At 47.2% G+C, this 18,473-nt stretch overlaps 1 protein-coding gene across 1 annotated transcript in view; it reads right to left on the reverse strand.

The window, feature by feature from the left end:
* Positions 1 to 2,817, reverse strand: part of LOC123092982 (uncharacterized) — a gene marked incomplete in the record, with an annotated part of 7,609 nt that extends 4,792 nt beyond the window's left edge. The window contains 3 exon segments of the mRNA XM_044514855.1: positions 168 to 631; positions 1,829 to 1,899; positions 2,614 to 2,817. Of these exon segments, the coding sequence (XP_044370790.1) occupies positions 168 to 631; positions 1,829 to 1,899; positions 2,614 to 2,712 (634 nt within the window).
* Between the last annotated feature and the right edge of the window lie 15,656 nt (positions 2,818 to 18,473).

Below are 18,473 nucleotides of genomic sequence, written 5' to 3' on the forward strand. Positions count from 1 at the left end.
AACTCTCTTAGGAGAAAGACACGATGCAACAGGCAGGGGTGGTGTAGTGGGCTTGGGACTAAGAGGTCTCGAGGCCTTGTGAGCTTTCTCAACTCTCTTAGGAGAAAGACACGATGCAACAGGCAGGGGTGGTGTTGTGGGCTTGGGACTAAGAGGTCCCAAGGCCCTGTGAGCTGTCTCAACTCTCTTAGGAGAAAGACACGATGCAACAGGCAGGGGTGGTGTAGTGGGCTTGGGACTAAGAGGTCTCAAGGCCTTGTGAGCTGTCTCAACTCTCTTAGGAGAAAGACACGAGGCAACAGGATGGGGTGGTGTCATGGGCTTGTGAGTAAGAGGTGTCGCGGCCTTGTGGGTAAGAGGCGCCGAAGCCTTGTGATTAAGCGGTGGCATGGCCTTGGGAGTAAACGGTGTCGTAGACTTGTGAGTAAGTGGTGTTGATCTCGCAAGAGAAATTTTACGCGAACTCGGAGGAGGAGTGACACTTCGTCTGCAGTGTCTTTTCTGCAGTTTTGCTGAGCCAACTGTTCTACCAAAAGGCTTTCCATGCCGTACATAAGTGATGTCTTCTGCCGGAATCAACTTCACTCTTGCATCAGGTTTTGTATATGTACCACCAGACGGCTTATGCATGCTGTAAAATAGAGAGGAAGTTACTATACATTTTAAAATAAATAGATTCAGAAATAACATACTGGAATCTGGATTTTGCAAGACATGAATGATATTTAAGTGCAATCCAGGCAACAGCAATGACTTACTGGTATGCCAAGAACCTAAACAATAAAAGATGTAGCTTCCCAAAAAAAAAGTGATATATCATGCTTTAAATAATGTCACTTCACTAACAAGCTTTACAAAATGAGGAAGGCAGTATACCATGCCTCAATGCTCACTACACTTATGCATAACCAAATTATAGAGTGGAATTACACCGTGAGGCATAAAGCAACATACCGAGAAGCAATATAAATATATTTCTTCTTACATTTTCCCTTTTATTTTATTGCGAGGACGCATGTTTGGTTGGTGTACAAAACTAACCTAACCATTTTTTTGCTCATAGCCAAAAATTTGGTCCTTGTTTGGATGAGTTGCCCGAAATTGGTTGGTACGCCCATATGCAAACTTGCTAACTCTAGTTCATTTTTCTTGCCAACATTAGCTAGATCATTGGCAAGCAAAACATTCACTAAAATTTTGCCTAGCATTTTTTAGGATGGTGAATTTGGGCTCAGAATCATTCTAATGGTGTAGGACTGAATACGCACTTCTGGATAACAGAGTATTTGTCAGCTTACTACATATAAGATCATCAAATATCATGTTACTGGATCATGCACATTCATATAGAACTCAACCTGAGTTCCCCTGTGCAGTTTCTTTAAATGGTCTAGGGAAACCAGATAGCCATGTTTAATCATGCAAACTCAGTCTCACGTGATACATACATTAGATAAAAGAACTGATTAGATTCAACTGGGTATTAATAAGGTGTGAGCCTTAAAATATAAAAGGTTATTACGAGATTTATCCAAGGTGGGGCCCTTAAATTCCTCCAAATGTGATCCATTGATCAGTCATCAGCCCAACATAAAATGGTCAATGTGCGTAGTTCACATTACACCTAGCCAGTGGTTTGCAACTTTGCACTGATATGCTCACTCTAGATAACACTTGTCACAAACTCCTGCTATTTAGCCTCGAAAATAAAAACAAGGCGTTTAATCGAACAGTGAAATCAAAGCAGGATGACAAATGTAGAAACAATGACATGATTCCATCATATATAATGCTGTATGTAGGCAGACATAAGCATGAAGGAACGTACGCATGCTCTGGAGGCTTTTTGCACTGCCCAGAAAGACCTCTATCGCCATTAGAGGTAGGACAAGGTGCATCCTGCAACAGTAAAACGAAACAAATAGATGTTAAACGATTTCCTCGGCCGCTGTACAAAATTAATTAGCCAGGAAAGGCGTGACAAGCATGATTATCCTAATCCAAGTGCGGAAGTTGGTAAGCTAGGCATAGGCAGTTGGATCTTGGATCTAACTGATACCACCCCAGCCCAGACGGACAAGATGAACAATCATGCGCGAGGGGTAAGAGGACTTAGGAAGAGAATCAAAATCAACCTCAACTTGAGCGATGTTGCCCCCTGGGGAACAAGCGTTGTCGCAATGGTAACAAATTAAGTACTACTACTACTCTATACTCTGCCTAATAAAGAAGATAATATGGAAGTAGAGCGAGCGAATCTCGCGCCGGCTGCACCAGGCGGTAGCTAACGCAGAACTGAGCGCCGCGATCTATAACAGGTGACTCGTTCAGAACAGGGCAGTCGACGAGCACAAGGAAGCAGAGGGCAAAATCAACCTCGGAATGAAGAAAAGAAAAAGAAAAAGGTATTCGATCGTCGACAAAAACCCCCGTCCCGGCGGCCGGCCCTCCCTCCCTCCATTCCACGCCGCCGCCGCCGCCGCGAGTCCGTACGCGGGAAACCCTAGGCGGCCCCCGTCCGCGATTGCGGGGGGATTTGGGGGTGGGGAAAAGAGGCGGCATGCGCCAATCAATCAAAGAAATGGAAAAAGGGGGCGATCGTCAGTTCGTCACCTTGGTCCTCGTCGCGGCGTCGGCGCGGCGCGCGGGCAGCGGCGGCGGGACCGAGCGGAACGCGGCGCAGGGGTTCGGCCTCGCCGCCTGCCCCGCCATTGGATTCCTCTCCTCCGTCCTCGCTCCTCACGCTCCCCACACACGCACGCAGGCAGAGAGAGGCAGGGGCAGGCGAGAGTGAATGGACGGGGGTTTTTGGGTTGTTGAGTGGAGGGAGGGGGAGGCGGTTGCGAGCAAATAGGCAAGCCTCTTCCCCTTCCGTGACCCCCTCGCGGTGCCCGTTTCGGGCAAGCTCCCCTACCCAACCCGGGCGGCCTCCCCGGCGAGACACTGACGGGACGGCCCCGCGCGTGTGGGCCCGCGGTGTCATGCAGCGAGGATGCTGTGCTCCGCGGTGCGTGTGGCGAGGGCCGCGCTCGCGGTTCGAGGGCCGGGGACCTGGGTGGACTGGCTGGCAGCTGCCACTTTTGACGGGGCGCATCCGGTGCTACGCGTGGGCGATCGGACGGCTGGCGGGTGAGCCTGCGTGCGACAAGCCCTTGCTGCGCCCAGGTACGCATTGCGCCGGCCGAGTCGCGTATGGTCGCTGACGCGTGGGGTCGTGTTTCGACGGGGCCGGGGTGTCATGGGTAGCGAGGTGTGATTTCATTGGTGTTGAGTGCGGAGGCGTCGGCTTTTGCCCGGTGGATTTTGCCGGTGACCGAAGCCTGTAGACGGTACGCTGCGCTTTGGGTTTGGGCCAATCGGATGCCGGAACGGGAGGATCGTTCCTTCCTTCGTTGATTCCCACAGTCGTGTGTGTGGACGCACCGCTGCATGCATTGCGTGGATAAAGACAAGGTTGGTTGGATGCACACAGTACACACTGGTTGAGTAGCTCATTGACTGACCACACTAATGGAGACGTAGTTACCCTGCTTTTAGTGCCGAGCACCTAACTACCTCTTTCCTCAGCGTGTACGTAGGCGAAAAAAATGTGGATTGATTTTATTTAAATCTTTCTAACAATACTCTCGTACTCCTAGTTTATCTTTTCTTCCTTTTTGGACGCGGATACGGCGTGACGGAGCCCCCCTGTCCCCGTAGCCCTATGAAATGGACATGTTTGATTGTGCTTCCACGTGAGTACACGGTAATATGCAAGTTGTCACACGTTGAGATTCACTCTCTAACAAGCGCAAGCTGGAGCCATAACGTGCAAGATGTCACGCGTCGGGATTCACTATCCAACGAGCACAAGCTGGAGCCATAACGTGCAAGATGTCACGCATCGGGATTCACTCGCCAACGAGTGCAGGCTGGAGCCATGATGTGCAAGTTGTCACGCGTCACACGTCTGGAATCACTCTCCAGCGAGCGCAAGCTGGAGCCATAACGTTGCAAACTGTCACGCATCGGGATTCACTCCCCACCGAGCACAAGCTGGAGCCATAACGTTGGTGGAGCTTCGGGGGGCCCACGAGGCAGGGGGGCGCGCCCTAGGGGGTGGGCGCGCCCCCCACCCTGTGGACAGCTCTCGTATCTTCTGACGTGGAGTCCAAGTCCATCAGGTGGGTTTCCTTCCAAAAATAACTTCTCCAGTTGATTTCGTTCCGTTTTGACTCCGTCTGATATTCTTTTTCCTCGAAACACTGAAATAGGCATAAAACAGCAAATCTAGGCTAGGCCTCAGGTTAATAGGTTAGTCCCAAAAATAATATAAAAGTGGATAATAAAGCCCAATATTGCCTAAAACAGTAGATAATATAGCATGGAGCAATCAAAAATTATAGATACGTTGGAGACGTATCAAGCATCCCCAAGCTTAATTCTTGCTCGTTCTCGAGTAGGTAAATGATAAAAAGAGAATTATTGATGCGGAGTGATACTTTGGCATAATTTCAATGTAAATCTTCTTAATCGTGGTATGAATATTCAGATCTGAAAGATTCAAGACAAAAGTTCATATTGACATAAAAAAAATAATACTTCAAGCATACTAACTAAGCAATTATGTCTTCTCAAAATAGCATGGCAAAAGAAAGTTCATCCCTACAAAATCATATAGTTAGGATATGCTTCATTTTCGTCACACAAAGATGTTCCCAACTTCTATACCCCCGATGACAAGCCAAACAATTGTTTCATACTTAAATAATCTCAAACTTTTTCAACCTTCACGCAATACATGAGCGTGAGCCATGGATATAGCACTATGGGTGGAATAGAATATGATGATGGGGATTGAGTGGAGAAGACAAAAAGGAGAAAGTCTCACATTGACGAGGATAATCAACAGGCTATGGAGATGCCCATCAATTGATGTCAACATGACGAGTAGGGATTGCCATGCAACGGATGCACTAGAGCTATGAATGCTCAATAAAAGAAAACTAGTGGGTGTGCATCCAACTCGCTTGCTCATGAAGACCTAGGGCATTTGAGGAAGCCCATCGTAGGAATATACAAGCCAAGTTCTATAATGAAAAATTCCCACTAGTATGAAAAAGACAACTTATGAGACTCACTATATGAAAAATATGGTGCTACTTTGAAGCACAATATATGAGACTCACTACATGAAGAACGAGGTGCTACTTTGAAGCACAAGTGTGGAAAAGGAGATAGTAGCATTGCCCTTTTTATTTATTTTATTTTTTTGGGCATTTTTTTTCTTTTGGCCTTTCTCTTTTCTTTTCTTTTTTCTTTTTTTGGTTTGGGCAATGCTCTAATAATGATGATCATCACACTTCTATTGATTACAGCATAAGGATTACAACTCGAAACTTAGAACAAGATATGACTCTATATGAATGCCTCCGGCGGTGTACCGGGATGGTGCAATGAATCAAGAGTGACATGTATGAAAAATAATGCATGGTGGCTTTGCCACAAATACGATGTCAACTACATGATCATGCAATGGCAATAAGACAAAAGTAATGTATGTCATGATGATGATGATGGAAGTTGCACGGCAATATATCTCGGAATGGCTATGGAAATGCCATGATAGGTAGGTATGGTGGCTGTTTTGAGGAAGATATAAGGAGGTTTATGTGTGATAGAGCGTATCATATCACGGGGTTTGGATGCACCGCGCGAAGTTTGCACCGACTCTCAAGGTGAGAAAGGGCAATGCACGGTACCGAAGAGGCTAGCAAACGTGGAAAGGTAAAAGTGCGTATAATCCATGGACTCAACATTAGTCAAAAAAACTCATATACTTAATGCAAAAATTTAGAAGTCATCAAAAACCAAGTACTACGTGCATGCTCCTAGGGGGGTAGATTGGTAGGAAAAGACCATCGCTCGTCCCCGACCGCCACTCATAAGGATGCACAAGCCAGATACACTTCATGTTTCAAATTTGTTACACAACTTTAACCATACGTGCATGCTATGAGACTTGCTAACTTCAACACAAGCATTCTTTAAATTCATAATCACCCAACTAGCATGACTTTAATATCACTACCTCCATATCTCAAAACAATTATCAAGCATCAAACTTTTCTTAGTATTCAACACACTCATAAGAATTCTTACATATCTTTTATGCTTAGCATATTAGGATTATTTAAGCAAATTACCATGCTATTTAAGACTCTCAAAATAATATAAGTGAAGCATGAGAGTTCATATATTTCTTCAAAATAAAACAACCACCATGCTCTAAAAGATATAAGTGAAGTACTAGAGCAATAACAAAAACTACTCCGAAAGATATAAGTGAAGATCAATGAGTAGTCGAATAATTATGCAACTATGTGAAGACTCTCCTATTTAATAATTCCAGATCTTGATACTTAATTCAAACAGCAAGCAAAGCTAAAAAAACTACATTACAAGGATAGCACAACTCATGTGAAGAAACAAAAACTTAGGCTCAACCGATACTAACCGATAGTTGTTGAAGAAGAAAGGTGGGATGCCTACCGGGGCATCCCCAAGCTTAGATGCTTGAGACTTCTTGAAATATTATCTTGGGGTGCCTTGGGAATCCCCAAGCTTGAATTTTTGTGTCTCCTTAATTCATCTCATATCATGGTTTCTCTTTTTATCAAAAGCTTCATCCACAACAAACTCAACAAGAACTCGTGAGATAGGTTAGTATAAACCAATGCAAAACCCTATCATTTTCTACTATAACAAATCACTAAAATTATTATTCAACATTTAATACTAAATGCCTCTGCATATTTAATACTCCTATCCTCAAATAGAATCATTAAACAAGCAAACATATGCAAACAATGCAACCATAACAGCAATCTACCAAAACAGTACAGTCTGTAAAGAATGCAAGAGTATCAATACTTCCCTGACTCCAAAAATTATGAACTAAAATGCCCACTGTAATAAATTTATCAGAGCTTAATATGCAAAAAGATTCGACGTTATACCATTCTCTGACTTTTCTAGGGAATTTTTGCAACAGCGGTAAACTTTCTGTTTTCAAACAGCAACATGTATACAAGCAAAATAAGCATGGCAAAGGCTATCCTTGACTTTTTTATTGAAACTAAAGATGCAAAACATTATTCTAACTAACAACAAGAAAAAACTAACAAAATAAAATGACCCTCCAAGCAAAAAACATATTATGTGGTGAATAAAAATATAGCTTCAAGTAAAGTTACCGATGAACGAAGACGAAAGATGGGATGCCTTCCGGGGCATCCCCAAGCTTAGGCTCTTGGTTGTCCTTCAATATTACCTTGGGGTGCCTTGGGCATCCCCAAGCTTAGGCTCTTGCCACTCCTTATTCCATAGTCCATTGAATCTTTACCCAAAACTTGAAAACTTCAACCACACAAAACTCAAAACAAAACTCGTAAGCTCCGTTAGTATAAGAAAATAAAACCACCACTTATGTACTGTAATGAACTCATTCTTTATTCATATTTGTGTAATATCTACTGTATTATAACTTCTCTATGGTTCATACCACTTAATACTAGCCATAGATTCATCAAAATAAGCAAATAACACAATGAAAACAGAATCTATCAAAAACAGAACAGTCTGTAGTAATCTGTATCAAACGTATACTTATGGAACTCAAAAAATTCTGAAATAAATTGCTGGACCTGAGTAATTTGTCTATTAATCATATGCAAAAAGAATCAACCTAAAATCACTCTCCAGTAAAAAATGGCAGCTAATCTCGTGAGCGCTAAAGTTTCTGTTTTTTACAGCAAGATCACATAAACTTCACCCAAGTCTTCCCAAAGGTTCTACTTGGCACTTTATTGAAACAAAAGCTATAAAACATGATTAATACAGTAGCATAATCATGTGGACATACAAAAACAGCAAGAATAAATATTGGGTTGTCTCCCAACAAGCGCTTTTCTTTAATGCCTTTCTAGCTAGGCATGATGATGGCAATGATGCTCACATAAAAGATAAGAATTGAAACATAACGGGAGCATCATGAAGAATATGACTAGCACATTTAAGTCTAACCCACTTGAGGGAGTCCTGGACTAGGGGGTGTCCGGATAGCCGAACTATCATCATCGGCCGGACTCCAAGACTATGAAGATACAAGATTGAAGACTTCGTCCCGTGTCCGGATGGGACTTTCCTTGGCGTGGAAGGCAAGCTTGGCGATACGGATATGTAGATCTCCTACCATTGTAACCGACTCTGTGTAACCCTAGCCCTCTCCGGTGTCTATATAAACCGGATGGCTTTAGTCCATAGGACGAACAACAATCATACCATAGGTTAGCTTCTAGGGTTTAGCCTCCTTGATCTCGTGGTAGATCCACTCTTGTAACACACATCATCAATATTAATCAAGCAGGACGTAGGGTTTTACCTCCATCAAGAGGGCCCGAACCTGGGTAAAACATCGTGTCCCTTGTCTCCTGTTACCATCCGCCTAGACGCACAGTTCGGGACCCCCTACCCGAGATCCATCGGTTTTGACACCGACATTGGTGCTTTCATTGAGAGTTCCTCTGTGTCGTCACCGATAGGCTCGATGGCTTCTTCGATCATCATCAACGACACAGTCCAGGGTGATACCTTCCTCCCCGGACAGATCTTCGTATTCGGCGGTTTCGCACTGCGGGCCAATTCGCTTGGCCAACTGGAGCAGATCGAAAGCTACGCCCCTGGCTGTCAGGTCAGATTTGGAAGTTTAAACTTCACGGCCGACATCCGCGGGGACTTGATCCTCGATGGATTCGAGTCACAGCCGAGCATGCCGCACTGTCACGGTGAGCATGATTTAGCTCTGTAGTCGGACAGTACCCTGGAGGCCGCACTCGAACCCGCTCTGATCTTCAATTCAGAGCCGGCTGCGCAGATCGAGGACGGATGGCTAGACACCGCCTCGGGGGCTGCAACCTCTACGGCGATAGAGCCAAACAATGACCTTGTCCCTCATGAAGCTCGTGACTCCGAGGTGCCGGACTCCTTGCTGGACTCCGAACCCCCCGCGCCCCCTCCGATAGAATCCGATTGGGCGCCGATCATGGAGTTCACCGCAGCGGACATCTTTCAACACTCACCTTTTGGCGACATCTTGAGTTCGCTAAAGTATTTCTCGTTATCAGGAGAGCCCTGGCCGGACTGCGGCCAGGACGGTTGAGATGCGGACGACGAAGAAATTCAAAGCCCACCCACCACCCACTTAGTAGCCACTGTCGACGATCTAACCGACATGCTAGACTGTGACTCCGAAGACATCGACGGTATGGACGACGATGCCGAAGACGACCAAGAACCAGCACCTAACGGGCACTAGAAAGCCACCCCAACTCACGATGTATACATGGTGGATACACCAAAAGGAAGCGACAATGAGGAAAAACGAGACGTGGCGAAGGACAACTCCCCCAACAAACAACCAAAACGGCGACGCAAGCGCCGCCCAAAGACCGGCCTCGATAAAAACGGCACCCATACAGACCCGGCCCTAGAGCAGGGCGAAGCAGTGGACGACGCACATGCCACCAAGCAGCCATCCGAACATGATGAACTGGACAAGCAACCCATCCCCGGCGAAGACGATCTCACATCACCAGAGCATACGAACCTTCATAAAAGGCTCGTCGCCACTGCAAGAAGTTTGAAGAAGCAAAAGCGGAAGCTCAAAACAGCGGAGGACGCACTCAGAATGAGATGGAGCAAAGTACTCAACACCGCAGATAAATATGGCGCTAGTCACCAGACAAAGAGCTACCCGAAGCGCAAGCTGTTGCCCGAATTTGACGAGGAGGCCTTAGAGCCCCCGTAGTCAAAAAAGAAAGAAGCCGCCTGGCCGGATAGACGACCAGATGACAGGCCAAGATCAACAAGGGGCGCCGCACACAAGCCGGCACACGATCAGCATAAAGATCCTCGGAAAAAGGATGACCCAGCCAGGTCTATCTATGGGCCAAAAAAGAAGACTCCAGAAAGCAACATAACCCGCCGAGCATTTGAAGACAACGGCACACTCAAATACAGGGGCGCCGCACACCCACTATGTTTCACCGACGAGGTACTAGATGATGGATTTCCAGCGGGATTCAAACCCATAAACATAGAGGCATATGACGGAACAACAGACCCCGGAGTCTGGATTGAGGATTATATCCTACACATACACATGGCCAGAGGAGACGATCTCCATGCCATAAAATACCTACCCCTCAAGCTCAAAGGGCCAACTCGGCATTGGCTTAAAAGCCTCCCAGAAAACACCATTGGAAGTTGGGAAGAGCTTGAGGATGCGTTTTGAGCAAATTTTCAGGGGACTTATGTCCGCCCTCCGGATGCAGACGATTTAAGTCACATAACTCAACAGCCCGGAGAGTCAGCACGCAAATTCTGGAACAGGTTCCTCACTAAAAAGAACCAAATAGTCGACTGTCCGGACGCTGAAGCCTTAGCAGCCTTTAGACACAACGTCCGAGACGAATGGCTCGCCAGACACCTTGGCCAGGAAAAACCAAGAACAATGGCTGCACTAACAAGCCTCATGACCCGCTTTTGCGCGGGGGAAGACAGCTGGCTGGCTAGATGCAGCACCAGCGACCCGAGTACATCCGAAGTCAGGGATGGAAATGGGAAATCACGACGCAGAAAAGATCAGCGCCGGAATAAGGAAAATGGCCCAAACAGTACGGCGGTCAATGCCGGATTCAAAAGCTCTCGGCCGAAAAACAAAACACTGCCCCTCAAGGACAACAGTGACGAGCTATCCAACCTAAACAAGATTCTGGATAGGCTATGTCAAATACATGGTACCTCCGGGAAGCCTGCAAACCATACCCACAGAGATTGTTGGGTCTTCAAGCAGTCCGGCCGACTTAACGCCGAACACAAGGGGCTCGACACACCAAGCGAAAGTGACGAACCCCAAAAGCAGCACTCCGGAAAACAGAAGACTTTCCCACTAGAAGTCAAAACAGTGAACTCACTTCATGTGATAACACGAAAACACAGCGCGGCACCTGCCATACCAGGACATCGTCCACAGAATGGGGATAGACCCTACCAAAATTCTCCATAACAGCACTTCCTTCAAAGGAGTGACGCCAAGCCTTCAAGCCAATCATACGGGCTCTGTACCACTAGAGGTTGTGTTCATCCGACAACCTCCGTCACGAAAAGCTCACTCTCCATATTGCCCCATTTTACAGTGGCCATCGAGCACTACTGGGACGCAAAGCTTTCGCCCGCTTTAACGCAATATCACATTACACGTCTCTTATACTTACAATGCCCGGTCCATGCGGCATAACCTCATTAAAAAGTAACTCCGAGTGTTCCTCGACCACGGAGAGCGTGGGGCTGCCTTGACAGCCACTCCGACCTTGCAGGTCAAGGCCCCTAAAAACAGGTCATTCAGACCCCGGACACGGTTAGACGAGTCCGGCGTAAATAAACAAGGGGCTTCCCAGCCGCATACCCCCTTTATAAGGGGCTGCGCGTATAAATGATGAGAGCCAATAACGCTCAACTTTCTTCATCTTCCAAATTATACTTTATTTTAATACAACTTTTGCACGATATTTCTTAGAAACTAAGTCCTTCTCTTTTATAGATGAAGCACGTGCTACACCCGTCCAGGATACAGCACAACGGAGACACAGGCGCAGACGTGCAGCAGGGACCCGTTGCAAGGATTCTTTTCAGATTAAGACCCTGCGTAAACCTTTCTTACTGTCTCTTGTTGATACACATCCCCCGGTTTCCTACCATAGCCGAGGAGGAGGCTGGCGTTTTGGCATCGGCCGCGTTAGAAGTTCCCGCCTGTACCTGGACACTAGGGGCTTAGGGCATTGTTCTGCCCGGTATCATAAAGACCGAACACCTCAGGGAGTGTTCGGCGTCTCGGGTTAGGCCTTATATGCATCAGCTCCGAATCATGTCTTTGGTCAAATGTTGGGTTTGCCCGGCTCTTGTGTTTTGCTGCCTTATGTTCCGTATCATCGGCTAACGCGGCACCAGGAGAACTACTGCGATTGTGCCCCGGTTCGGCCGGGCGAGCACCTCAGTAGAGAAAGCCGAAAACTGACTGTCATGATATAGCGAGAGACTGGTCAACCACTCGATCGACCATTGGAATGTTTAGAATTCCTCCGCTTTGACGAAGGACCGCTTCCCGGTTAGGCACATACGCGCCCCGAGTTCGGAGAAGAGCGGTGCCGCCAGGGGCTATATAGTAGCCCCACATTCAAGCTCCTATGGCAAAGTGAAAGTGATAAAGCATTATAGTCCGGTTGCCTAGTTTGCTACGCTATCACCTCCTTAAAAGGACCAAGACGTTGGATTAAGTGTGAAAAAGCGCTTTTCTTTTTGCAAACACCCCCGCACCATGTGCGTGGGGGCTGAAGCCAAAGACTGCCATCTTTCAGATTATACATACATATACGGCCGCACAGGAGATAGTTCAATACTTGAACACACAAGTATAAAAAGCTATTGCATTATAAACATGATCTTAGAAATCATACATGTCATTCAAACATAACATCTTTCGAGCACTGCGACTCTATTAAACGAGCGCCCTGCAGGACTTCCTCAAAATAGTGCTCGGTGGGGAATCGGCTTTTGTCCGAACCCCGGGATGCAACAGCGGTGGCATCCATCTCTGCCCAGTATGTCTTACCACGGGAGAGAGCCATCCGTGCACCTTCTATGCACGCCGACCGCTTCATCGCCCCAATACGCGGCACCGCCCCAAGGAATTGCTGCAACAAGCCAAAATAACTCTTCGGCTTGGGCCTTTCCGGCCACAGATGAGTGACCACATCCGTCATGGCAAGTCCGGACAATATATTCAGCTCAGCCCACTCAACCAGCCGATCACTCAATGGAAGTGGACGCTCCGGACTATGGAATTGAGACCAGAAAAGCTCTTCCATTTCGTGATCCTTCTGGCTTCGGAAGTGCACGACTGTGTCCGCCGCACTCGCTGCCAAGTCCAGATAAGGATCCTCCGCACCGTACAACCAGCCCAGCTGAGCATACTTCGGATCCGTGAACTTCCTACGCAGCATAAAGGGCTTTCCAGCCACAATGTCTCCAACCTGACGCAGTTCCTCCTTCATAGCCCGCATCGCACTACGGGCATCCTTGGCTTCGGCGTCGGCCTTCTTCAGGTCCTCTTGCTCCGCTTGGCATTCTCTTTCAAGAACCTCCTGGCGGTCGGTAGCAACTTTTAATTTCGCGGCCATTCCGGCCATCTCCTCCCTGCTTCGGCAGTGAGCAGCCTTCTCGGCTTCTAGCTCTTCCGCTGCCTTCGAGGCAGCCGCCTCGCTTTTTCTGGCTTGCTCCTTGGCCCGAGCAAGTTCTGCTCGAAGGTCTTCCACAGCAGCAACACCATCTGCATCAAGCATACAAATTGTAAGGAATGGGCGTCAGCTCCCTTACTAGGCGATCGCGGAGCAACCACATACCTCGTGACTCATCAAGTCGTTTATTGACCAGCGAGATGTCCGCATCCGCAACGTCGAGTTGCCTCTTTAGCTCGGCAAAGCCATCAGTCCGGCTGGCCACCGAACGTTCCGCCACCTGCATAGGAAAGGTGACAATCTATAACTGAGATTATGATCCTCGGCACACTGTCGCTTTCGACAGCATACCAAGTCTCAGGGGCTACTATCTATACAGGGCGCACTTCATGTGCAAAACTGTCAAAAGGTATGTCATTTTTTGCGTACCTCAAACCCCGTCAGCAAACTTCCGATGGCCTCACACAACCCGCTTTCGGCGGACGAGATCCTCTCAATCACCCTACTCATTAATGTGCGGTGATCTTCTGAGATAGACGCCCTCTTGAGCAAATCCTGCAGCTCCACCGGCCGTACTCCAATGGGTGCCGAACTCTTCGGCACCGCCGAACTCGGGGAGACCCTCCGTGGCGACACCTCAGGGTCGCCCACCCCGCACGACGGGGTGGTAGATGGAGGCGTTTCGCTCTCCATCATCTCCGGACGAAGGTCTCCCGAAGATGAGCTGTGCTGAGACGGGCTGAGATCCGAACTACAAGGTGAAAACTTCGGTTACCCTTAGAAATTAAGCAGGGGTGTCCACTATTACAAAATCCCCCCTTTTTACTTACAGCTCGCTAGAGGGCTGATTCCTCCGAGGAGACAGTACGGTCGGGGCTCTTCCCGGCATAGGACCTTCTGGTATAGATTTCTTTCCCCGCTTTGAGGCCTTGGCCTCCGGGTCTTCGGAAGTGGTCCTCTTCTCCTCCTGGAAGGAGGAACTCTCGATTCCTCCCTTACTGAAAGCCTCCTTGGCGGAGGTGGTAGTTCCCCTGTGCCCCCCTTCGCCCTCCTCCGAAGGTGCAACCTCCAACATTTGATTAGCACGGGATCCTGCATGGTCTCAGGAAGGGGGCCGAACACCATATCAGTTTTGCTTGCGCTATCCACTCCTGTCCAAGGGATAGCTGGTTAAAAGGCAAACCCATGATAAATAAATGGACGATGTGTCCGGACACGGGGCTACTTACTTGGGTATCCGGGCGATTGCAGCTTACGCCAGCATCCTCGGTCAATTCCGGACGCATCTCTTGCGATCCGAAGAACAGTTTGTACATCTCCGCGGGTGTCAAACCCATGAAGTGTTGAAGAGCTCGTGGCCCCTCCGGATTAAATTCCCACAGGCGGAGGGGGCGATGTTTGTAGGGCAGTAGGCGCCGGATCAACATAACTTGTACCACTACGACCAGATTGATCTCCCTTTCTTGGAGGCCTCGAATCCGGTCCTGCAACAGGGGTACGTCTTTGGATGGCCCCCAGTCACGCCCCTTGTTGACCCATGATGTCAGCTGTTGTGGAGGGCCCGAGCGGAAGACGGGCGGCGGCCTCTGCCTGCTGCCCCTGGGAGCGGTGATATAGAACCACTCCTGTTGCCACAAGCCGAGCTCCTCCTAAAAAGAGCCCTCGGGCCATGGAGCATCGGCCCTCTTGCTTATAACTGCCCCGCCGTACTCTGCCTGACGCCCCTCAATCATCTTCGGCTCCAAGTTGAAGGTTTTGAGCCACAAGCTGAAGTGAGGGGTAGTGCGGAGGAAGGCTTCGCAGACGACAATGAATGATGAGATGTGGAGGATGGACTCCGGAGCCAAGTCATGGAATTCCAGCCCATAGTAAAACATGAGCCCCCTCACGAAGGGATCCGTCGGGAAGCCTAAACCCCGACGGAGGTGAGACACGAACACAACGCTCTCACCAAGCTCGGGAGTCGGAATAACTTGCCCTTGGGTAGGTAGCCTATGCGAAATCTCGTAGGTTAAGTACCTGGCGTCTCTCAGCTTTAGCACGTCCTCTTCCGTGACGGAGGAGGGCATCCACCGGCCTCGTAGGTCAGGACCGGACATTGTCGAAGATCGAAGGTACCCGAATCTGAAGCCCTGGGTGTTGGAACTCGAGGCGAGGGGCGGATTCGACAGAGGATTGAAGGAAAAGAATGGGCCTTGGTCTCATTATAAAGAGGAAGAATACCAAGAGCCGTCCCCGTGACCGTTTGGAACCCGCCTTCGATAGAGCGGGCGTGGCAACGGGCGCGGTTGGGTTACCCACGTCCGTATTGATGGGAATCCCGAAATAAGGGAAACATGATCTCTGCTTTGACAAGACGTGCCAAGGAAACCGCTTCGCTAAACGCGCTGAGGTGGTACAATAAAAACAATTCGAGTAAAGGCTTGGTAGTGGTGTGATGTCACGCCACAAAACGCGTCAGCAGATTGAATTGGTGTAATGTTATTCTCTCTACGGTGGTACGTGGAATTTATTTTTGCAGAGCCGGAAACTATCCTGGTGTTCACAATCTTCTATAAATTATTCGGAGGAGGAACCCGCCTTGCAATGCCGAAGACAATATGCGCGCCGGACTCGTCGTCATTGAAGCCTGGTTCAGGGGCTACTGAGGGAGTCCTGGACTAGGGGGTGTCCGGATAGCCGAACTATCATCATCGGCCGGACTCCAAGACTATGAAGATACAAGATTGAAGACTTCATCCCGTGTCCGGATGGGACTTTCCTTGGCGTGGAAGGCAAGCTTGGCGATACGGATATGTAGATCTCCTACCATTGTAACCGACTCTGTGTAACCCTAGCCCTCTCCGGTGTCTATATAAACCGGATGGCTTTAGTCCATAGGACGAACAACAATCATACCATAGGCTAGCTTCTAGGGTTTAGCCTCCTTGATCTCGTGGTAGATCTGCTCTTGTAACACACATCATCAATATTAATCAAGCTGGACGTAGGGTTTTACCTCCATCAAGAGGGACCGAACCTGGGTAAAACATTGTGTCCCTTGTCTCCTGTTACCATCCGCCTAGACGCACAGTTCGGGACCCCCTACTCGAGATCTGCCGGTTTTGACACCGACACCACTTCCTATGCATAGGGATTTTGTGAGCAAACAACTTATGGGAACAAGAATCAACTTGCATAGGAAGGTAAAACAAGCATAACTTCAAGATTTTAAGCACATAGAGAGGAAACTTGATATTATTGCAGTTCCTACAAGCATATATTCCTCCCTCATAATAAATCTGAGTAGCATCATGAATGAATTCAACAATATAACCAGCACCTAAAACATTCTTTTCATGATCTACAAGCATAGAAAATTTACTACTCTCCACATAAGCAAAATTCTTCTCATTAATATTAGTGGGAGCAAACTCAACAGAACAACTATCATGTGATTGAAAATTAAGATTAAGATGACAAGTTTCATGGTTATCATTATTCTTTATAGCATAAGTTTCATCACAATAATCATCATAGACAGGAGGCATGCTTTCATCATAGTAAATTTGCTCATCAAAGCTTGGGGGACAAAATTATCATCTCCATCAATCATAGCTTCCCCAAGCTTGTGGCTTTGCATATCATTAGCATCATGGATATTCAGGGAATTCATACTAACAACATTGCAATCATGCTCATCATACACATATTTTATGCCAAGAATTCTATGTAATTCTTCATCTAGTACTTGAGCACAATTTTCCTTTCCATCATACTCACGAAAGATATTAAAAAGATGAAGCGTATGAGACAGACTCAACTCCATTTTTTTAGTTTTCTTTTATAAACTAAACTAGTGATAAAACAAGAAACAAACAGATTCGATTGCAAGATCTAAAGATATACCTTCAAGCACTCACCTCCTCGGCAACGGCGCCAGAAAAGAGCTTGATGTCTACTACACAACCTTCTTCTTGTAGACGTTGTTGGGCCTGCAAGTGCACAGGTTTGTAGGACAGTACAAAATTTCCCTCAAGTGGATGACCTAAGGTTTATCAATCCGTAGGAGGCGTAGGATGAAGATGGTCTCTCTCAAACAACCATGCAACCAAATAACAAAGAGTCTCTTGTGTCCCCAACACACCCAATACAATGGTAAATTGTATAGGTGCACTAGTTCGGCGAAGAGATGGTGATACAAGTGCAATATGGATGATAGAAATAGGTATTTGTAATCTGAAATAATAAAAACAACAAGGTAACTAATGATAAAAGTGAGCGTAAACGGTATTGCAATGATAGGAAACAAGGCCTAGGGTTCATACTTTCACTAGTGCAAGTTCTCTCAACAATAATAACATAGATAGATCATATAACAAGCCCTCAACATGCAACAAAGAGTCACTCCAAAGCCACTAATAGCGGAGAACAAACGAAGAGATTATGGTAGGGTACGAAACCACCTCAAAGTTATCCTTTCTGTTCTATCTATTCAAGAGTTCATAGTAAAATAACATAAAGCTATTCTTTCCGCTCAATCCATCATAGAGTTCATACTAGAATAACACCTTAAGACACAAATCAACCAAAACCCTAATGTCACCTAGATACTCCATTGTCACCTCAAGTATCCGTGGGCATGATTATACGATATGCGTCACACAATCTCAGATTCATCCAACCAACATAAGAGTACCAAAGAGTGCCCCAAAGCTACTAACGGAGAGTCAAGAACGTGTGCCAACCCCTATGCATATGTTCCCAATGTCACGAAACCCGCAAGTTGATCACCAAAACATACATCAAGTGGATCAATAGAATAACCCATTGTCACCACGGTTATCCCACGCAAGACATACATCAAGTGTTCTCATAAAAGACTCAATCCGATAAAATAACTTCAAAGGGGAAACTCAATTCATCACAAGAGAGTAGAGGGGGAGAAACATCATAAGATCCAACTACAATAGCAAAGCTCGAGATACATCAAGATCGTGCCATAGAGGGAACATGAGAGAGAACAGGAGAGAGAGAGAGAGATCAAACACATAGCTACTGGTACATACCCTCAGCCCCGAGGGTGAACTACTCCCTCCTCGTCATGGAGAGTGCCGGGATGATGAAGATGGCCACTGGTGATGGGATCCCCCTCCGGCA

Source organism: Triticum aestivum, chromosome 4B, assembly GCF_018294505.1.
Source record: "Triticum aestivum cultivar Chinese Spring chromosome 4B, IWGSC CS RefSeq v2.1, whole genome shotgun sequence".
Lineage (NCBI taxonomy): Eukaryota > Viridiplantae > Streptophyta > Magnoliopsida > Poales > Poaceae > Triticum > Triticum aestivum.